This window comes from Rhinopithecus bieti, unplaced genomic scaffold, assembly GCF_001698545.2.
Source record: "Rhinopithecus bieti isolate Rb0 unplaced genomic scaffold, ASM169854v2 scaffold_8783, whole genome shotgun sequence".
NCBI lineage: Eukaryota > Metazoa > Chordata > Mammalia > Primates > Cercopithecidae > Rhinopithecus > Rhinopithecus bieti.
Genome location: NW_016806197.1, coordinates 1,483,106 through 1,507,238, shown reverse-complemented (window position 1 = coordinate 1,507,238; position 24,133 = coordinate 1,483,106). Strand labels below are relative to the sequence as shown.

General features: G+C 37.4%; 1 protein-coding gene across 1 annotated transcript in view; it reads right to left on the bottom strand.

Moving 5' to 3' along the window:
- MRPS9 (mitochondrial ribosomal protein S9) overlaps window positions 1-23,217 on the bottom strand; it is a 61,064-nt gene extending 37,847 nt beyond the window's left edge. Inside the window, exons 1-2 of the mRNA XM_017875029.1 lie at window positions 22,977-23,217; window positions 12,275-12,454 (exon numbers count right to left, since the gene is read on the bottom strand). Of these exons, the coding sequence (XP_017730518.1) occupies window positions 12,275-12,454; window positions 22,977-23,111 (315 nt within the window). The 5' untranslated portion in view covers window positions 23,112-23,217. The remainder of the gene's footprint in view (window positions 1-12,274; window positions 12,455-22,976) is intronic.
- Between the last annotated feature and the right edge of the window lie 916 nt (window positions 23,218-24,133).

Below are 24,133 nucleotides of genomic sequence, written 5' to 3'. Positions count from 1 at the left end.
CCCCTTCCCCTTCCCCTTCCCCTTCCTTCCTTCCTTCCTTCCTTCCTTCTTTCTTTCTTTCTTTCTTTCACAAATTCTGAAGCAAACAAAGGACTACCTGGCTATTATGAAAAAAAAATTGTGTTGCTTTCTGTGTCTGCTTAACGTTCAGTTACCACAAAGTTGTTAAAACACAAGTAGATGAATATCCTTTTGAGATAAACAGCAAATACATACAACAAGAGAATCTTGAGTGTTAGTACTGAGTTGAACAGCCTTACAGATATGTTTTAGCCAGAGTATTATGTGCTATAAAACAGGAAAATCTTTACTTTCACTAAACACTACAGAGTTCAAAAGAAAAGAAGTGGTGAACATGAAAACATGATGAAAGTGTAAGTAATAACATAATCTTCATTGTGTCTTATTATAACTATAATAAGACTTTTCAAATACTACCACTCTCAGTGATTCTGATGTGCGAGGATATCAACTTTATCTAGTTGTTGTGAGGATTTAAAAAGGTATTTATAAAAATACAACACAGTAGTCATTCAATACATATTAATTAACTATACAAAAATGTTCAGTTTATGTAAAACACATTATTTCCCATATTACTTTATGACATAAAATAGCATGCATTCGTGAGTTCTATTTTACAGACCAAGAAGTAGCAGTTAAGTAGCTTACACTGAAACAAATGGCAAAGCCAGAACCTGAACCTTCTGAAATTTAATTTCATAACATACTCTCCTTTGTTCATACCAGGGAACCAATCTTCTCTCAGATAACAGATTGGCTTTTTCACTGACATCAAGGACATCCAGCTATTTAGTAGTAAAATCAGGAGAAAAAGCCAAATGTGCTTAAAGAAATAGATTATTTACCTAAATAAATTTTACTCAACAAATATTTATCCCACCTGAGTTCTAGGCACTCTGCTAGTTTAGAAAGATACATATTAAGATATGGCTCCTGACCTCATTCTACCAGTGGAGACAGATGCATACATAATCTCAAACACAGGGGCTGCTGTAATAGTACACATAAAACAAAACGGCATGATAAAATAATACACACAGGACCTATGAGAGAAATACTTACAGGTTACACAGAGGGTACAAAGGAGAGTGGTCATCTACTCTTTTCAGTGATACTTTGCATCTGTCTCTTTTTACCAGTCATCCAGTCATTTATTGCTTTCTAAACAAATGCCTTTGCAAATTGTTCCGTCTGCCTGGAATAGTGCTGTTGTTCTTCTCCACTTAACACATCGCTGTTTGTCTTTCAAGATCTTTCAAGATCATAGATCAAATGCAGCCTTATCTGGAAGTCCTCCCTATTCCACTGGGCTCTCCATTACTCCTCTTGGTGCCACCTCAGTCAAACAGAGAACGAGCCTCTTTCAAGCTCCACACCATCTGGCCATTCCATTCCCTCCCCATCCTTGTCACTGCCTTCAGCTTCCACATTGCTCACAGCACTCACAAAGGGGTGAGGCCCACCTTTCTCCCTTCCATACCAATGATGCCACATTTGTGAACAACCTCAAGGATCATGTGAAGCACCCATCTAAACAAGACTGTGCTCCTGGTGGCATCCAGGCCCATAAACAACTCAATTCTCACTCACATTCCTGTGCTGAGAAGCAACCACCCACTCCCCTAAGTACCCACGGCTTTCTTCCCCAGATTTAAATCTGGCCTAACCATAATTCTGGTCCTGCAATTACTTTGTCAGGGGTCACTGAGGCCTTTTTTCAAATCCTGTGACCTACTTTCAGGTCTCATCCGCATAAGGCTGCTGGCTCCCTTCCTTCTTGCAGCCACATTCCCCTCCGACCTCTCTGCAAGTTTCCTCTTGATCCCTCCTAAACACACCTCTGCTCATCCCTTAAGTGCTGTTTCCTCAGAGTTCCATCTTTGATTCTCTTCCTTTCAAGCAAATTGATGTAGGGAGAGAGACCAAATCTATTTCTGTAGTTCTAAACTATTTGTCAACTTCCTTAGGGATTTTTCCATTTACATATCCAAACAGCACATCCAAAACTGTTCCTCAAATAACTTATTTTGCTTTCTACCAGTTCTTTTTTCTCCCATGCGCTGTTACCAAATCTTTGATTTTACCTTGGTCATGTCTGTAGGTGTGTTTTTGAAGGCAAAAGACCTTGTCTTAGTCAATAATTTCTCACTCCAGAATTAGAACATAACAGATACTCAAAGAATAAATCAACAACCAAATGGATTGCAGGGCGCTTGAGAGAACCAACTATAAAAACTCTTTTATAGACAACTAGGGAAATGTAAACACAAACTCATAGACAAAATTTTCCACCTCCTGCTACAGACTATATTCAGATTAATTTTCTTAGATGTGATAGTGATATTGTGGTTATATAGGCAAATGTCCTAATTTTTTGAAGATATATTTAGGAGAGAAGGATCACAATGTTTGTAATTGTATTTTACTTTAAAATAAAATAGTGCAGCCAAAAAACATAAAGTTGAAGCAAATACAGCAAAATGTTAAGAAGTTAATCCAGGTGACAGTCATATGGGTACGCATTATAGAATTTCTCTTTTCTGTATGAATGAAATTTTTCATAAGAAAAAGTACACAAATTAGTATTGACTGCTGTTGCTATTAGACTAGGGTGTTTTGATGTTTCTCAATTCTGGTTCCCAAATCCATGCAATATACATATTAATACATAAATATGTATGTATATACATATAAAAGTCATATAAACCTTTTGTTCTTCTGTAATTTGTGACTGTTTTAATAAAGTTTTGTTTGTTTTTGAGAGATTGGGTCTTACTATGTTGACCAGAAGAGCAGTGGCTATTCACAGAAGAGATCATGGCGCACTACAGCCTTGACTCCTGGGCTCAAGAAATCCTCCTGCCTCAGACTCCCAAGAAGCTGAGACTACAGCATGTGCCATGGCACCTTGCCCATTGCTGTTTTATTCAGATAAAAGCAACCATGTTCTATACTTCTAAATTTCTTTTTTCTCTTTTGTAGTATTTTTGAACTGTTTTCAAAGCCAATTTTCAGGTGTTTTAACTGTTTCAATGAAAGACAAAATGGAAACTGTAAACCAATATTACTTATACTTCCAAGTATTCTCTTTCCTGTAAGCAACACAAGGCAAAAATTACAAATTCTTATGTGGGAAGAAATGAAGGAGCAATCCTAACATGTCCAGCAGAACTTCCTCTGATAATGGAAATACTCTGTAACCTGTGCTGTCCAAAATGATAGCCAGTAGCCTATGTGGATACTATGCCCAGTGTCATGCGGTTGGTGCAACTGAGGAAGTAAATTTTCATTTTGTTTACTATCAATTTCATTTTATTTACTGTCAATTAATTTTAATCGTGCAACTCAGCACTGTACTAACGTTACTGAGATGTATTTCAGCAAGGTTTTTTAAACTTCATTAAATGGTTACAAGGTTAAAGTCTGTATTGTATTGTTATTGATCCAAATTAACAAACATATCTATTGTTACAAGACAGAATATTAACAACCAAGTAGTCTCCAAATAGGGGATTTCTACAACAAAGCTGGTAGTAATGGCCATTGAACTACAGCATGTCATCTATACTTAATGTGAATCCAAAACAAAAAAGTGCTGAGAGAAAAGAAAGAAAAGGTAAGAATGTAAATTTTAAAAATTTAATCCAAATAAGAAATGGAGTAAGATAATCCTCATTAGTGAACACATTTCTTCCATTTGTAGGTTTTAACTAGAATACTGATATTCAACAGTTCCCTAAAATGAAAGCAAAGTATTTGAGTATATTCTTAGGCTTAAGTCAAAGTATAAAAGGATTGCAGACTCAACCCAGAAGCACTGGGTCAGGAATGCAATCTCTATTAATTAGGCATCCCAGCTGGGCAGTGGGTTTGCAGCTGTTAACTTGATCAATGACTTACCTAAATGTCATCTCTACTGATTCGCTTATAAATTACCAGCAAGTGAGACTAATGTACAGGTGCTAATTTATTTAAACTGTTCTCTACAGTTCTACATAGCTTTATAAACTGCATCTGGCACCTAATGTTAGCTGTCAGTTGTACTTAGACATGCCTGTCCTAACGACTCTGTTCATTAGAAGTGAGCACAAATTATGAAATATTGTGAAAAATGATACATCAAATGGAATGGGCACAGCAAATCAATTAGAGAAACTTCATATAGCATATTCACACTTAGGAGAATAAAACATTCTGGTTTCAGAATGAGGTCTATAATACCAATTAAAAAGTAATTGGTAGACTTCAGCAGTGCTATATATCAATCTGCTGGCATTTTTCCTGAAATTGTATAGTAATGTAGAACTTAACTTTTAATTCCCAAATAAAGACATTAGTAAATGCAAGTGCAAGTCTGTATTCATAATATTTAATATAACTGAAAGGTCTCCAAACTAAACTTTATAACAACTACATGCTTCATTGGAAAAGGAAAATGCAAATATCAGTGGTCCTCAACTTTTTGGTGTTTACAGTATGATTTTGAGTAAAAGAATTTTTGATGGTGCACATGACAGGATTAAGAAACTTCACTAAACAGGTTAGCAATCACTGTTACCCCACGTCCACTCTAGCACAAGGAGGTGTTACAAGGTCTATAAAGTTAGATTGGCAGTTGCTGCCCTCCTCACCTAGTTGTTCTTTAGTTTTGGGGTCAGTAAGGAAAACTGTTTCTGCTGCCTCTGTTACTCACTCATGGGCTTAGTTCTTCAGTTTCCATACACACCAAATTTTCTTTACACTAAAAAACAAGACTCACTCAGCTCAAGTTTCCGTCTGACAGATTCCTCCTAACAGTTATGTACACTCTTACAGCCAAAAATAATTTTTACACACTGATCAACATTTGGCAGTAACCTGTGAAAGATTTATGAAACAGGAGTTGAGGATAACAGCATTAAGGTCTATTTACTAAATATTTAGTCTGCATTTAAAGTACTTTCAGGATAACACCATACACACTACTAATTTTGTTAGAGGCTACCTGTTTTTCCTCCTGTTAGATCTTCCAAGGTTATCAGTGGCACCATCATGGTTCAGTGAGTAAGAACAACAGGTAGTTTATTTTGTTTCAATATAATTTAAGAAACTGGGCAAAATTAAACTACTTTGAAATGAAATTCTATACCTGCCAATGACTAATTCCTTTTAGTTATAGCAATTTACTTTTCACCAATAAAATAATGTTTTCTTGTAAATTTAATAAACAGATTGAGCACCAATTTAAGCTAAGTAATCCTGGAAAAAAAAAATTCCGAAATATATAGAATCCTGTAGGCTTAATAATGATAAATCTTCTAAGTGATAAAACTTTAAAATAAGTACCACCAGTGACAAGCAGAATTATTTTTATTCAAAAGTTTTATCCGTCATAGTCCTTTTTACCAACTCACACTGTACTCTTTAATAAACCTTATTAAGGAAGCATTAGCATATTAGATTAGCTAGGTGTAATTTTCACACATAAATTATATATGCTGTATTCGGTGAGGCCAGATTTCTATTCAAACTTAACCCTCTGAAGTAAAGTTGTAAAACTAGAAATCAATGAAAACGACCTATAAAGAACTGCAATAGTTGACATAAATTCATGGATTTACTTACTAGGAGGGCACATAGGTCCTCATTCAGAGTCCAAAGGCTTTTAGTTTTAATTCACACACTTAACAAGTTTAGTTATGCCAGAAGGTTGGAAGACAGGTGAGGGTGGCTAGAGGCAGACACTTTGACATAAGACATCTTGACAGCAAGGGAGATGACAAGAATCAGTAATACAGTATAGCCGGGCCATTCATCGCAGGAACAGTCATGCTCTACGAGCCACAGTCAGGGGCTAACAGCCATACTAAAAAGGAAAATCCTAAAGCACTGTAAGATTAAATTATACTAACTATATTCTACTAAATAAGGTTGGGGAGACTGAAATTTATTTTAGAAAATGTTACTTAAAAAATTAATCTGAAAGTGTAGAAAGAACCGTCTTTGGATACAGAAAGACCTTGTACAGCCTTAGTATTGGCCAAAAAAAAAAAAAAAAAAAAAAAAAAAAAAAAAAAAAAAAGATACCTGCCCCATAAGGTTTTTACAAAGATAAAATGTGGCAATGTATATCAGGCTCCCAGATGGCATTTCACACATAACATAGAAGGTTTTAGTATATGGTAGTAATTTTCATTACAAATAACACTTAAAAATAGGTTTCCCTTATCTGGAAAATTCACTTTTGTGGAATATCTAATTTCCTGATCAAACTAAATAATTAGAGAAAAGTTACTGCACTTAGTCTTAATTAATATGTTAAAAGCCAAATATTTTAAAAGCATTATAACTTCTAAATATATAACAACAATTGCAATGGAAGCTTAGAATATTTTCTTGATTTTAGATAAATTATTTTGTTTTCAGAAATAACCCGTTGTTGCAGCCTGGAAATGCTGACTCATCAGCCATAGTGTCTCTTTCAGTTGATATACACTGCTAAGCCACTTATAAAAACAACAGCTTAAAAAACATAAATGAAAACAGAAAACCATATGAGTATTTAATTTTAATTCTTTGGTAACGGTTGTCACTGTCCTCTTTTGCTTTTACATCTACTCAGGTGCCACAAAGGTGGAGGGGGTCCACTAAATTTAATAAAATGCAATACCAAAAGGGGTGCACTACGTTTAATAAAATGCCACAAGAGTCAGTGAAGCCGATCAATCACCTGCAGCAAAGTCTAGCACAGCAAAATTATGTCACTGGTGTCAAGGAAAATGGTTAACGCTAACTTCCATAAGGGCTTTTTAGATACCAAGCTAGGTGAGACAATGTCAACCTACAGGAGATAAAGCAATCTCCCCTTTAGTCAATCAGTGATAAATCAATGTACCCAACAGTGTTTCAGATGATTCTCCCCAGCACTCATTCTCAGGTGGCATGGAAGACTTGTGCGACAAAGCAGAGAACTAGGGAATGATTCCAGTTATGGCAGATGGTATTTATTACTGTTAATAGTAACAGGAATAATAACACATTGCATTAATCTCATGCCTTTTAGATATATTCTGAGGTAGGCAAGTTGGTATTATTATTTTAGAGATAAGAAAATCAAGTGACAGAGAGCGCTGACTTGCTCAATGACACTAGTTAGTGACATTGCAAGGAATCTCCTAATCCCAGGTCCTGTATTTTTCTACAAGATCATTTCAACTACAGTGAATTTTTAATAAAAAGACAAAAAAATCAATCTAACAAAGCTTTCTATATGTTCTGCATTTACAATCCTCACAAGAAATTCAACTTCATTTTAGAAGTCTATATATTTTAAAGAAGCAATTGGATGTTTTTTCCTATTAATTCATGATTTGATTACTTAATTGGCTAAATCTAAAGGTAGATTTTTATAATATTCGGTTAACACAATCACACAAGATGACATCAAGTTGCTTTTACCATATATACACACGCACAGTTTTAAAAGTATAGAATAGCTGCCACCACTTATCTTTACATAGTGATGTTAAATATCTCTTCTCTATCACAAAAAAGTGCCAAATTTAGACTCTGAAAATAATTCTATATTTTGAGAACCGGAACTAAATACATTGTTTAAAATTTGTTTCTACCTGATTGAATGATAATGTATTCACTAAGCTATAGGATCCTTTTAGATTTCTCTATTAAAAATGTACTCTAGATGGAATCACCGGTTTTCATCTTTTGTAAATACTTAAACAAAAAAATTTTTTTTTTTTTGAGACGGAGTCTCGCTCTGTCACCCAGGCTGGAGTGCAGTGGCCAGATCTCAGCTCACTGCAAACTCCGCCTCCCGAGTTTACGCCATTCTCCTGCCTCAGCCTCCCGAGTAGCTGGGACTACAGGCGCCCACCACCTCGCCCGGCTAGATTTTGTATTTTTTAGTAGAGACGGGGTTTCACTGTGTTAGCCAGGATGGTCTCGATCTCCTGACCTCGTGATCCGCCCGTCTCGGCCTCCCAAAGTGCTGGGATTACAGGCTTGAGCCACTGCGCCCGGCCAAAATTTTTAAAACATATTTTAATATATGAAATAATTGTTTTAAATCTTAAATGTTTTGCTCAAATGCAATTAAAAAATGGTCTTCACAATCATTTAGTAATTGGGTAACTAGTGTGAAAAAACTAGTTTCTAAACTATATAACTAATAGCTTAACCTGAATACAATGGTGCCTAATTTGTCTATGTGAAAATTATAGTGAGCCTAGACTTTTAACTATGTACTTGAATTAAATTATAGACCATGGCTACTCTATATAAATTAAGTCCTCATGAAAATAATATTAACATCCCAAACTAATATTCTGGGTAAACATCTAAGCAATGAACAAACTACTCCAAACAACAAAATTCATGTTTAATACTTACACTGTGAAAATACTTATCCCCTCAGACAAAATTACAAAATTGTTGAATGATTCTGTTTTCAATAAGCTACATATGCCCAATGTACATCCAAAAAGGTAGTTAAGTGTGGCTGGGTATGGTGGCTCAAGCCTTTAATCTCCCAGCACTTTGGGAGGCCAAGGTCAGAGGATGACTTGATGCCAAGAGTTCCAAACCAGGCTGTCAACAAAATAGCAAGACCTTGCCTTTATCAATCAAACAAACAGACAAACCAAAAAGGTAGTTAAGAGTTGCTCAAAAACATGTTAGCGGTAAACTCAGTTGGGTAATGAAATCCTACTGCTGAGAACAGTTACTCAGGGACACACAAACCACAGAGAGAGAGGTAGGACCATTTTAAAAAGCAAGCAGTTAAAAAAACCCAACAACAACAACAACGCACAAAGAAAAGCCCAGGCCCAGACAGCTTCACTGGGGAATTCAACCAAATACTTCAAGAAGAATCAATACAAATTCTTGACAAACTTCCAAAAATAGAAGAGGAGAGAACACTTCACAACTCATTCGATGAGGCCAGTATTACCGATATCAAAACTAGACAAACACTTTAAGAAAACTACAGACCAATGTCAATTAGACACAAAAAACCTCAAGAAAATGCTAGCAAACCAAATCCAGAAACACACAAAAAAGAGTATATGCACCGAAGCAGTGGGATTTATTTCACGAACACAAGTTTGATTCAACATACAAAAATCAATTTGTGTGATACATCATACCAACAGAACAAAAGACAAAACCAAATCATCAAAATGGAAGAGAATCTGACAATATCCAATACCATTTCGTGACAAAAACACTAACCACAACAACAAAAAAGTTCAACAAACTAGGTATGGAAAAAAACTTACTGAATCTGATAGAGCATCCATGAAAAACCCACAGCCAACATCATATTTAATGGTGAATGACTGAATGCTTTCCCCCAAGATGAGGAACAAAATTAGGACGCCCACTCTTGCCATTTCTACTCAACATTGTTAGAGGTTCTAAGCCAAGGCAATTAGGTAAGAAAAAGAAATAGAGGTATCCAGATAAGGAAAAATGAAGTAAAACTAAATAGAGGTATCCAGATTAGGAAAATGAAGTAAAACTATTTCCATTTGCAGGTGAAATATCCTACTAATTCTCGTAGTTTTTAGTGGATTCTTTGGGATTCATAAATATATGGGATATCCTGCTACATCCTTCTATATATGGGCTATCTTGCTATATCCTGTATTTAGAAAATCCCAAGGAATTCACTAAGAACTATGAGAATTAGTACATTCAGCAAGGATGTAGATTCAAAATCAAAAATAAACAAAATCAACTCTATTCAGTTGCAATAAGAAACCCAAAATATTATAAAAGAGAACAATTCTATTTACAATAGAGAAGTTTCTAAGGCATTAATACTTAGGAATAAATTTAACAAAAAAGTGCCAAATTTAGACTCTGAAAACTACAAAACACCACTGAGAAATTAAAGAGGATCTGTATCTATAGAAGGACACTCCATGTTCAGAGATCAGAAGACTTAATTAACATAAAGATGGGAATACTCTCAAAATCAACCTAGAGATTCAGTACAATCCCTATCCAAATCTTAGGTGGCTCCTTGCAGGAACTGACAAGCTGATCCTAAAATTTCATATGAAAATTCAAGGAGCAAAGAACAACCAAAATAATCTTGAAAAGCAAGAAGGAAAGAAGAGTACTTACACTTCCCAATTTCAAAACTTACTATAAAGCTACAGTAATCAAGACAAAGTGGTACTGGCATAAGGATAAATGTATAGATCAATGGAATAAAATAGGGTCCAGAAATAAACCCTTATAGTTACACTGATATTCAATATGAGTGACAAAATAATTCAACGGGAAAAAATAGTCTGGAACAAATGATGCTGGAACAAATGAATGTCCACATGTAAAAGAACAAAGCTAGACCCCTGCCTCATATCACACACAAAAATAACCTTAAAATGGATCAAACACCTAAATGTAAGAGGTAAAACTACAAAACTAGTAGAAGAAAATATAGGGGTGAATTTTCATGACCTTGGATTAGCAATGGTTTCTAAGGTATATATGTAAGAGAAACAAAAACATATGTCTGCACAAGAACTTTACAGCATCCACATTCATGGTAGCATTATTCATAAGCAAAAATGGAAACCCAAATGCCCATCAACTGATGACCGAATTTGTAAAATGTGGTATATCCATACAATCGAAAACTATTCAGTATTAAAAAGGAATGAAGTACTGATACACGCCACAATGTAGATAAACATGAAAACATTGTGCTAAGTGAAAGAAGCCAGTTACTAAAGACCAAATACTATATGATTCTACTTATATGAAAGTCTGGGGTAGGCAAATCTAGAGTCTAGAGAGTCTATGTTCTAGGTGATTTGAAAATTAGGACCTGAATTCTATTCCTGTTGCACTCTTCAATTATTACATTCCTGATAAACGAAATAACAGTCAATAACTTTTTTTTTTTGCTAAATGCTCCAGGATAGCTAGCAAAGGAACTTAAATTTAAGAACTTTGAACCTTGTTCTAATTTTTAAAAAGTAATATCTATCATCTCATATTTTATACATAACGGAAGAATAGCATCTCTTCATAGACAATATCCTCCAATATTGTCCAGATTACCACAAAATTCAAAAAGAGGACAGCAGCTACAAAATCCCTAACTACAAATCACCTAACCTAGAAGAGCAATAAGAAATCCTTCTGGACCGGGCCCAGTGGCTAACGCCTGTAATCCCAACACTTTGGGAGGCTGAGGTGGGTGGATCACCAGAGGCCAGGAGTTCAAGACCAGCCTGACCAACATGTTGAAACCCCATATGTAGTAAAAATACAAAAATTAGCTGGGTGTGGTGGCACTTGCCTGTAAGCCCAGCTACTCAGGAGGCTGAGGCAGGAGAATTGCTTGAACCCGGGAGGCAAAGGTTGCAGTGAGCCAAGATTGTGCCATTGCACTCTAGCCTGGGCAACAGAGCAAGACTCCGTCTCCAAAAAAAAAAAAAAAAAAGAAAGAAATCCTTCTGGTTGAATAAAAAATGTTGCTCTGGGGCCTGAAAGTGATACTTCAGTACCATTTATAAATAGGAAAGGTATACAAAAAGATTGAAATTAAACTAACGTGCACAAAATGACTAAAAATAATATTAAAATCATATAAGAATGTTATTATCTATACAAAGATGTTGTTCTTCGGTTAAATATAAAACATCATGGGATATCAGATGTTACTTTTTAAAAATAAGGACAAGATTCAAAGTTGTTAAATTCAACTTCCTTTGCTAGCTACTCTAGGATGTCCAGCAAAAATACTATCGACAATTATTGCTTTTATCAGGAATATAATAATTCAAGAGTGAATAGAATTCTGATCCTAATTTTCAAATCACTTAGACTATGCCCCCATTTTGAAAATTCAGATACATATTTAAGTTGACAAAAACACTGGGCCAAGGTTTACTTACGGGACTTGATATAAATTTGACTCTATTTTCATTATCATCTGTTTTATCATTTTGTAAGAAAGCTGAGTCTAAGACTACACAATAGGTTAAACATTTCCCAATAGTGTATGAGCATTTATAGACTCATTTCTAGGTAACACCTAAAACTCACCATACTATGTAAATCCTGCACATTTGTCTCTGAAACTGTGGCTCCAACTTGCAATGGATAGCAGCATTTTTCTTTATTCTGACAGCTTGATTAAAACACAGAGCTAAGGGGCTCATGAAGAAAAGTGCTTTTAATATCTAAAACTCTACAGCAATTACTTTTCCAACAGAGTAACTGTACTTACATCAATATCTTCTTGAGTGAAAGTCTCTGGATCTTCACCCATCATGTTGGCTAAATGTCTCTTTCCTATGTTGAACTCTTCAATCTGCTTTTTAATAAAATCCTCTGTGTAAGTTTGACGTTTTGAGGCGGGAACATTTTTCTTTGTTGTTCCAACTGCAGTATGTCTTAGCCTTAATATCTAACAGAAAATACAGATGGAAAGAAAAGAAAATAAATTAGACTGTGATCTTCTAGGCCACTGTCCTTAAATAAAATAATATATGCGAGTAATTGTCTTTTTTTATTATGGTATTCAAGTGACAGGAGTCCAAAAAAAGTTTAAAAGGTCTGCTAAAAAAGTTGTTAGAATCTGTCCCCTGCTCAAAAGCTTGCTTACAATGTAGTTTAAGCTACTAGCATTTCAATACATTAAAACCAAAAATACCTGTAAATGGTATGCTACCTCCTGATCTATTTTAAACATCCACTTTTGATAATGATTGGTCAATGTCAGTGAGTTTTGATATTTGGCACATGGGATAAAGAGTAAAAGATTACTCCCTTAAAAAGGCAAATACCGATGCACCAGAAACCAGCAAGCAGAAAACATGAGAGCAAACGGCATGGCCTGGGGAAGAGCACTTTACACTGTGGGTATTCACCTTACTTGTGGGTAAAAATCCGGCCCATCTTTAACCATCTTTTGGCTTAGCTTAAGACTTTATTCCATGATCCTTATATTAAAGTGATAAAAAGAAAAAATTGCTTGACTAAACATTGAGAAGATTTATTATTATTAATTTGGTTCAACATGTTAACTGCAGAAATAAGGGCTCGCATATCTTTTAAAGGCATCAGTAATTATATCACACTTGCTGCTGCTGGTCCTTTTATGCTGTGGTACCAGGAATTTCCCTCAAAGGCATTAAGATTTCACCTTCAATCAAAGATGCTAAAGAACGAGAAAAATGTTTTCAAATGCCATTCAGCTGCATCCGGTAGCTGGAAATAACCAGAACAGATCTTTCTGGTCCTGGCTTTTCTTAAGATCTTAAACCTATAGTTCTCAACCTTCATCCTGGCCCCAACAATTCTAAACACGCTTAAAGCAATATTCAGGCTTTAAAACCACAATCTTAGCAATCCACTCACTTCCTTTTTCATAAACATAAATCTCACTCAGACAGACATCATTCACCGGCACCATTCCTCCTATCTCCATCCCCTTCCCTTCCGAGAATCCTACATTCAGATGCCTCTACAGTAACTTGTCACTAAAGTTACACCAGAAAATACAAGAAAAAAATACAGGAGAAATCTAACAATACCCAATTAATGAAAAAAATACATGTTTTTAAACTCTTCCGAATTAAGATAGTAAAAATATAGTTTCTTCTTACTCTTTAAGGAGTAAGAAAAGGGCAATTCAAAATTATCTGAAACTTGAGCTTATTTTTACTTAGGGGATCACATCCTTCTAAAACATACTACTAGCCAATCATTATCGTTTCTTACAATGCTTTGTGAAGATACAGTGTTGCCGTCAACGAGTAAAAGCATGACCACAACTGGTTAACGCATGGTCCCTTCTTTTACAGGCACAGCCTGTCTATACACCCCTGCTCCCCTCGCCACAGGCCAGCGCCACCAGCACCAACTCCCCACCATAGTGGTTCCCATTTTACGTTTTTACTGTTTTCCAGGGGATTTTAAAATGTGTTCTTTATGAGTCTACGTCTTCTTTAGGCAATGGAGAATGTTGCTTCACATATTCAAAGTGAAGAGAAATTATCTTTCTACCCCAAGAATCATCGCAAAGGTGTGATTAGGGGGCCAAAAAGTAGCAATCACATAGTAGAGATAATTCTCCCAAATGTTCCATTGCCAAAAGGATGATTACATTGCTGGTTTTTATAAATAACATGACAAAATGTTTTTGTTCACAGCTAAAACAATCCTAATACACGTGAACCCACAAAGACTTTCTTTCAGGTCACTACAACCACACTCCCTGCCAATCACCAACCACAGCCCTCAGGAGGAGAAATGTGCCTCCTGGAGCATATGACTCCTCTCACTGAAGGGATTCCAGAAGAGGAGCAAGATCAGGGAGGAAAGTGATGCGTTCAGATTTGAGAATGTGTGTGAGATGTTGATGGACATCCCAGGAAGATAGATGTCCAGGAGGCAGGTGGCCTTGTGGGTGTGAGCATGAACAGACGTGAGCTTCAGGTACAGGTCTGTTAATAATCCTTACCTGAGACATGAGGTTGACACTCAAAGAGAAGCAGAAAAAATGGCAAGCATTAGTGTTAGGACAAAAAACAGTCTTCTACTAGTAATGAAACAAATTGTTTGTAGGTGAGGGAAGGTAGGCACAAAGGCAAGGTTACTTATGTCTTACGCCCACTATTTTCTCTGTGAAATAGAAGACGGTCTGCTGAGACCAAAAGGTGATAGGTTTAACAGACGCAATACCACATATTCAAAGAACTGTGATGCAGTGGTTGTAAAGTACAGACAGAAAAACTGTAAGAAAGAAATTAGAGATGGCTAGATACAGTGGCTCATGCCTGTAATTCTAGCACTTTGGGAGGCCGAGGTGGGTGGATCACTTGAGGTCAGGAGTTTGAGACCAGCCTGGCCAACATTATGAGACCCCATCTCTTACAAAAAATTACAAAAATTAGCAGGGCGTGGTGGTGGGTGCCTGTTATCCCAGCTACCCAGGAAGCTGAGGCAGGAGAATTGCTTGAACCCGGGAGGCAGAGGTTGCAGTGAGCCAAGATCATGCCACTGCACTCCAGCCTGGGCAACAGAGGGAGACTCTGTCTCCAAAAAAAAAAAAAAAAAAAAAAAAAAAAAAAGAAAGAAAGAAAGAAACTAGAGAAAAAAATTTTAAGTATCCATTCATACTAAGAGAAAATTCTCATTACTAGTGAGCCAGGAGAATAATTCCCAACAGATAGGAATCTATATCCATACAATGTCTGTAATCTTTTGTCAATTTTCTTTCCCTATGGTTGGTTTCTTTTGTGTTTCAGTGGTATATTCAATGTGCTATTTAGTTCCAGAGAGTCATATCTTAGGGTAGATTGTACCGTTCAGCATGACAAAGTTTTCTACTCCTATGTAATATTTTTTTTCTTCAACTATGTTGGGTCATAATATTGCAACCCTTTCTACCTCCTATTTACATTTCCCTGGAATATCACTGCCCATCTTTTTCATTTAAGTTTTAGACTATTTTAGGTTTTGTGTTTTTAACCCAATCTGAGATTTTAGCAGATGAGAATACCCAAGTCACATGGGGTTTAACAGCTATTCTGTCTTGTCATTCATCTTATTTAATCTTTACATTTTTTATGCTTCCTTCCTAGTTTCTTTCTTTTGCTATAGAAAAAAAAAAAATTGGGTTTTCTTTTTTATGGCTTTTGAGCTGGCAATTTTGACCATATACAGCTTGCTCTCATTTTACCAGTGACAATACATGTGTCTCTGAATAAAATGTGTAAATGTACTCCTATCAACTTCAAAAATAAATATCCAATGAATTCTGACTGACTTATTCAGCTCTCTTTTTCAGCCACAGCAATTATCTGTTCTTCTGTTCTCCATAGTTTAGATCAGCTTCTCTTAGTCTTATTTCTTATCCCTTGTTTCTGCATTCCGTATGATTTTGAAATCTTGACTCCATGGTTTTTTCCCTCTTTCTGCAGTGTCAATTCTGCTTACTGCAGCCACTATGAATTTTTAGCTTTTTATATCATTGGTCTATCCTCAAAATTCTCGCCTCAACAGTTTCTTTTAATCACATCTTCTTGTCTTATCCTATCTCATAGAGCTCTTCCTCACTCAACTGATTTTTAAATGTCCTTGACGGTGTGAAGTAGCTGTGGTAAAATAACTCTTCCATTTTGTTAGGTAAATATCCCTTTGTATTTTCTTCAGCTGTCTCTTCCACACTGTTCCTTTTGCTCCTGCAACATTTTAGCATCTTCTCAAGCAAAAGAGTTGATTATTGAAGACCTGGTTTTTCACTTGATTTAAAATTGCGTCTGTCTATAGTCTCCAGAGTTTGTGACATAAGGTAGCGGCTTTCCCACTTTTAACATGATTGAGGTTCAAACATATATATAAACATTTTCACTGTTGTTCATTTAGAAAGGGTTTAAAAAAAATGGCCCTAATTTGCTATTTTTCATAAAAAGTCTTTAGGATCTTTTTCAAAGACATTTCTACACATTGCTTAAGAGTATGACACTCTGGAAACTTATAACATTAAATTTACAAAGTTATCACAGCATCAGTAGCTGGATATTGAATATGTTTATTAAATGTCCAGAATTATTCCAGCAATGAATTCACACAAAAATATTTACATTCAAAGGAGTCCATTATTCATTGATATAATCCATTAAACAAGGTGAGGTTAAGAGTGTGAAAAAAACATATCTTTACCTAAAAACACCAAGAATTCTTGAAGGGAATTTGCTTTGCCACTGTTAAGAACAATTTGCAGCCAGGTGCAGTGGCTCACGCCTGTAATCCCAGCACTTCGGGAGGCCAAGGAGATCACAAGTTGAGGAGTTTGAGACCGGCCTGGCCAACGCAGTGAAACCTTGTCTCTACTAAAAATACAAAAATTAGCCAGGTGTGGTGGCGGGCGCTTGTAATCCCAGCTCCTTGGGAGGCTGAGGCAGGAGAATCACTTGAACCCGGGAGGTGGAGGTTGCAGTGAGCCGAAAGAGCGCCACTGCACACTCTAGCCTGGGTGACAGAGCGAGACTCTGTCCCAAAAAATAAAATATAAAAATAAATAAAAATTTAAAAAAGAAAAAAAAAAAGAAAAGAAAGCAGGCAGGGTCCAAAGGATCTCTATCAACTAAAAGTTATCCATGCAGGTTCAATCAGAATGTGTCCATTTAGACAAAATGGTATTCCAGCTGTCCTGCCTGTATGCTCAGGATCTCAGGAGGAGGAACATCTGATAGGATTACTTTGAGTCAGGTGCCCCAGATTACTCCGGACTATAGCCAGATCTTCTCAACTATAACCAGTGAAAAAGAACTAATTCCTCCTGGGGAAACTGGGATGCTACTATGAAGGGGAAATGGATACTATGTTAAGTAAATAAGGAAATCCACTTACTTAAACAAAATTTACCATTTCTGTTAATTCCACAACCTGTTATAAATTAAGACACTTAATATACTTATCAATCAAATAAAACGCATAAACCCTGTTTAACTCCAATTAAAATAAACCAACTTTTTATAGTTGGGACAATTCAGAGAAATTTGAACATGAAATAGGTAACAGATGATAAAAAACTACTGTTCATTCTGTTAGATATGGTGGTGACAAGGAATCTATTTTTTTTTTTTAATCTTTATGTTAGAGGTGCATATTCAAGTACCTATAAGTAAAATAACAGAATGTTTGGGGTTTACATTAAATGACTCTGGGGGGTGGGAGGGGAGAAATAAAAACAAGACTGGGAAAATACTAATAATTGTTGAAGCTGGTTGATGGATCTGTGGAGTTCATTATATTATTCTATTTTTTATATGCTTGGTTTTGCAGAATAAAATTCTAAAAATAAACTACTTTACCAGTTCATTTAACAAATTTGAGCAATTATTATAGACCAGGTTCTGTATCAAGTGTTAACAGAAATAATTGTAAAGAAATGAGTGATATTAAAATGAGAATGTTGCCATAATAAGAAAACAAAACATAGTAAAGATGCAGTTTTCTTTAAGCTAATAATCCTATCTGACAAAAAGAATGATACAGCAGGTGTTCAGATGTACCCACACATGCACACACATAGGCACCCATATATGCCTGCACATAAGAACCGTAGAGGAAAGACCTAAATACATGAGAGAGACACTGAGATAACAAGAAAAGAAGTATATGTGGGTTTTCCACTGTTGTAGGCAGCTTCCAAGATGGCTCCCAGCAAATCTGCCACCTGCTGTTTTCTCTTGCTTACCTTTTCTTCATCAGCCTGAGGGAAGCCAGATGTGCTGAGTTGCCCTAGAGGCACATGTGGCAGGAGCTGAGAGAGGGCTCTGGCCAACAGTCAGCAAGGACCTGGGACCTTCAGCCTGACAGCCTGCAAGAATCTAAATCCTGCTAATGACAACACTGAGTGAGCCTAGAAGCAGACTCTCCCCACCCACAGTGGAGCCTTGAGATGACTGCAGCCCCGGCCAATACCTGGACTGTTGCCTTACCAGAGACCCTGAGCAAGATGACCCAGCAAGGTGTGCCTGGAGAACCCTGACCCACATAAACTGTAGAAAACAAATGTCTGTTGGTTAAGCTGCTAAGTTTTAGGATAATTAGTTATGCAGCAATAAATAACTGATACATTCATCATCCTAATTGCAACAACGAAGCACGTACAAGAAAATTTACTTATCTTGTTTTATAAGGGAAAGAGAGGTGGGAATGACAGTAGCATTTATTATCAAGCTCTTATTAAATAAGAAACTTATACATTGCCAAATAAGGAAAGTGGAAATTTTATTGTAGAGGTATTTTTTGTAATTAAAATAATGAAGAACACACTCAATTCTATCCTTACAAGGACAGGATTAGATCTCAAAGGCAATAGCTTATCCTACCAAAGGGCTTTTCTTTTCCGTTGCTAATAAACTGGGATTCAAAATAAATATATTCAAAAATTATCAGGGGCGGGGGCATAACTAATTTACAGAGCTGTATAGAGCATCTGATACAAATTCAAGTCAATTATACCATTTGTTTTCCAAAGCGTTTTTTAGCCATTTGTCAAAAAAAATTTATGAAGCCCCTACTAGAGTAGACCAACAGAAAGCTGTGATAAATACAGGTTATTATAATCTCCAGGAGCATGGGAGATGAAAAAACAAAACAAAACAAAACAGATACTTTAGACAGAGACAGGAATGTGTTTACAGTGAAACCAAAATATAAAGGACCAAGCCATTTAATGTCATTGATCACTTCTCTGGCAGACGGTGTAAATCAACAAAGGAATCTGGGCTTGGCAAAAACTAAATGTTTAAGCACCAGGAAAGTGCTCAGTGGTAGAGAATAATTAAGAAGCATCCTATTGTTTTGTAGAAATACTTCTCAAAATAGCAATTGCTTTTGCTTTTCCTTATTATAAAAATCATAAATATTATAGAAAGTCAAATTAGCATTCCTATATTAGCCATATTGATAGAGGATTTACGAATTCATGGGTAAACTTTGTAGTACAGCATGGAAGGGAACTGTCAATTGCGCATAATAATGCTAACACTATTTGCGTTTGTGACAGGTAAAAAAGTCAGCTACCTAAGCATAGCAAAACAGACCATACTGATTCCTGCCAAACTTTCCAGTCCTGTCTCTCACCATTCTCTCACCAAAACCCTATGCTATAACCAATTGTTGCTGACAAAACCCACTATTACTCAGTACATCTCTATACCCTTGTGCACCTATTATGTCTTCCTTGAATAGAATAGCTTTCTGTTTTCATATAACTTCTAATTGCTGCTAAAGACGCTATTTTCCTTTGCTTCCTCGGGGAAGCTGCCCATGACGATCCTCCACCTGGTCAAAAACTCTAGTCTGACTCAGGCGTATCATTTCTGTGCTCTTCTGTATTTATCTCTGTAAATATCACAATACACTGTAGATCCCTGATATTCATGGATATATAATCTGAAAAGTTTGGCCATTCATGAGTAAGACTGCCTCTTCCACCCCAAATTTGGGACACTCAGACATTTGCAATTGTACTGAGGTATTAACACAAAACATGCATATCACAAGACTGGTATGCAAGAGGTAGTCTGCTAGTGAAGGTCTCAACTGAGAACCCAGGAATAGCTTAACAAAACTCGCTTCTTTTTCCTTATTGAATCAGTAATTAATTTAAATTACGAGAAAAACAAAAAAAAGATCTTCGCTCTGTCGCCCAGGCTGGAGTGCAGTGGCCAGACTCGCTCATGCAAGCTCCGCTCCCCAGTTCCCGCCATTCTCCTGCCCTCAGCCTCCCGCATAGCTGGACCAAACACACACACGCAAACACAAACAGAAAAAAAAACAACACAACCACAGGCGCCCGCCACCTCGCCCGGCTAGTTTTTTGTATTTTTTTTCTTTTGAGACGGAGTCTAGCTCTGTCGCCCAGGCTGGAGCGCAGTGGCACGATCTCGGCTCACTGCAAGCTCTGCCTCCCGGGTTCACGCCATTCTCCTGCCTCAGCCTCCGGAGCAGCTGGGACTACAGGCGCCCGCCACCACGCCCAGCTAATTTTTTGTATTTTTAGTAGAGACGGGGTTTCACTGTGGTCTTGATCTCCTGATCTCGTGATCCACCCGCCTCGGCCTCCCAAAGTGCTGGGATTACAGGCTTGAGCCACCGCGCCCGGCCTCAAACTTTTTAAACCGTGACCCACAGTAATATCTACTGTTTATATCACCACCTAGTATACATTTACATATATAAACAAAATGCAAAAATACTCTGTAGGAAATGCACTTTATTATTATTCTATTCTCCCACACCCTTCAAGTTTGCTGTAACCTCTGAAGAGATTTTCTAATTAAGGAAATTAAACTTTGAACAAACAAAAGACCAGGTATAGTGTTTTGTCACTCATTAAGTGATTAAAATTTTATTATTTTCTTATTTTATAAAATAATAAAAAACTTCTCTTGGGTTACCAAGAGAAATCTATGTATTAATGTTGTAGGCAGAAGTGAAAAAATGTTAATATTTAAGACAGATAAGCTCTGCGCCAGGATAAAAAAAAATCTTTATGAACGTCTTTAGGTATATGTATGCAATCATAAGAATCTAAAGGGGGGTCAGCTAAGTGTTTCAGTTATAGCTGAGCTGTACTTCATGTGGTAAAATACATGCTGTAGTAGTATTCAGGAATCTGGAGATTCAGCCATTTCAGGACCATCCCTTAAGAGTGCTAATGGTGGATACTGTCTTGTAATTGTTCGACTTGAAATTGTTTACTTCACAGTGCCTGGCTCATGTAAAGTGCTCAGTAAACATCTGCTATATGGGGGAAAGGGGTTGTTTCAAGACTGGTCAAGGAGATGAAAATTAAAGTAACAAGGAGAAATCATTCTTCATCCATCTTACTAAACCAGTACTTAACAACTAGACCAGATGTTTACTGAAACTTTATTGGTGCAAAGAAAGTACAAACAAAGCAAATGTCCATCAATTGTTACATTAACTTTGATATATTCTTATCATGGAATAGTATGCAGCAGTTAAAAATGCTTTTAAAAATATAATAGGGGACGCTGAAGGATTTCTACTTTACAATATACTGCATATGTAGAAGAGAAAAGCAAAAAAGTAAAATGCAATCAAATATGGTCCCATTTTTTGTAAAGTACACCTGTGCATGTATGTTTATACACGATTATAAGAACATGGAAAAAGCATAGAAGAATGGATACCGGGAGGGACAGAAAGTTAGCCAATACACACATTAAATGTCAACAATAAAAATACTCTGTATGACACAGTCCCTCTCATAATCATGTGTACACAGCAAAGATATACTCAAAGAGATGCATGAAAAAATAAAAATTTCTAGCACATTTTCCAATAAGAAAAAAAGTAAAAACAAATATCCACATGAATAGATAGAATGGATTGGTTGATCTAGGTTAAAATATAAAAGGAAGAACATATAAAAGATGGTTTTTTTTTCAATATAGTTTTTAAAGCGTGGTATTTGACTTCCCTGCAATAATTGGTACTAGTTATCACTCTCCCTCCTTGAAACATTCACCTGTTTTCCAGGATACCACACTGGCTGGTTTCTCCCCTGCTTGTTTGGTGCCTCATTCTCAATCTCTTGGGGCCTCCTATTTCTTATTTGTCCTTCAGGGCCCTGTCCCTCTGCCTACTCCTCAGTACACTCTCCCTAGGTAATTTAATTTGTTTACAAGGCCTCAATTACCATCTACAAGATAACAGGGCACTTCGAAATCAGTTCTTCTCCTGAGCTATAGACTTGCCTATCTATAGACCTACTGAAAATCCCAGATGCCTAAAACATAATCCCAAACTAAACTCGTTTCTTCCCTCTCAAATCTTTTTCCTCCTCTGAGATCTCATGTCAGTAAATTGTCATCATCAGCCTACCAGCTATTGACTCCCCACTTCCCTCTGGATTAAACGAAATGTACAAGTTCTGGCCTGCATCTTTCCATAGAGAAAGATTCGGGAAAATTAAGAAGGCAGAAATTGCGCAGATTGAAGGCACTTCTAAAAAGTCACTGTCCTCTACATAACGTGACTTTCTTCATTGTCTTCCAGGCCCTTGCAGGAATCCAATTCCCATCATTCTTCTCTGGCGCGACCCTCCTCCTCTCTGGACAGCAGGGCAGGGTAGGACTGGACCCAACACCAGACCTAGGCACCGAGCTTTAGCGCAGCCGCCAAATGAAAGAAGAGGTCGCTCCACTTCCACCTGCAGGTAAATTCCCCTCGCTGCAACCCGCAAAAAAACAAGTAACAATCTCCAGAGCGGCTGCTGCAAGCCAACACCCACCTCCCCACCCCCAACCTCAGATCTCGCTAAATATCTGAGACCCTATGGTCCCTGCTTGAAGGCACGAGACGCTGAGGGGTGTCCGCGCTGGCTCCACATCCTCGCGCGGCAGAGATAAACCGCTTCCAGTCCTCCCAGGCCTTACCTGGGCTCCGACGTTTGTTTGCAACTCAGCTGCCGCGGTTTTCCAGAGGCTTTGCTTCCGGACGAGGCTACCCCTACCCCAGAGAAGAAACCGGTAGGAAACTGCTCCGCCGTAGGACACACAGGGGGCCGCCATGTTAGCTGTGGGAGATCCAGGGCTGGAGGGGTGAGGGGGCGGGGCCTAGAGACGGCGCAGGCGCTAATGGGCGCGGAGCTCCAGAGGCTGTCCTGAGCAAGAGCTTCTAGGGCCTTTGAATCGGGGGGCGTGTCCCGCGACCCGAGACGGCTAGTCGCTGATTGGGTGCATGGAGTCCGCGGGGCGTATCCGACTCCACCCCTGGCCGGTGTCGCCCTCAAGAAGGAGCGCTAGTGGGTCGTTTATCTCGGCCTCTTTCTCTTCGCGTCCTGAATTCTGTCTCTTTGGAACTCACTTCCACGCTCTGCTAGTCTCTTTGGCACTCACTTCCACGTGGCACTTTAGCCAGCCCTTCCCTCCCAGCCCCCTTGCTACACCTCGAGCCGGCTCTTCCTCCATCTTGGCAGGGCGGCCGGCGCCCCAGATGGATTCCAAGCATTGCTTCCTGTCTGCCTTATCCTAGTAAGGGTTTTCCCCTCCTCTAACTTTCCACGTTCTTCTGGATCCAAGTCAAGACTCTCCTGCAGCAACTGTCAAACTGGCACTTTCCTGCGTTGTTTCTTAACTGTATAATGTACAGGATAAAGCTTAAACCGGTGAGGTCAAACACTACCTTTCTCGTTTTTGCACGTCCCTCCCTAAGCGTTGGTACTAAGCCTTACTTGAAACCCAGTCAGAACTGATCAGTTGTTAGAGATGAGTATGTCTTGCTTTCTGAAACTTGTGTGCTCCTGGCAGTTAACACCCAGGGTGCTTTCTACGAAACACATATTAAATGATGTAGTAACACACTTTAAAAGGGTTTACAAACCCTTAGATTTGAAGGTTCAGTAAAAGTAAAACACAGAAAATCTGAGATCATACAAAGTTGTCAAGCCAACACCATGTACTATCACCATCATTTCACGAAACATCTTTTAACATTAAAAGGTAAAATGACATAATTTCACAATAAATAAAAATCTTTTAAATGGAATGCATTTACTTGTATAAAATACTCATCCTGTTGTTCTTTCTATTAG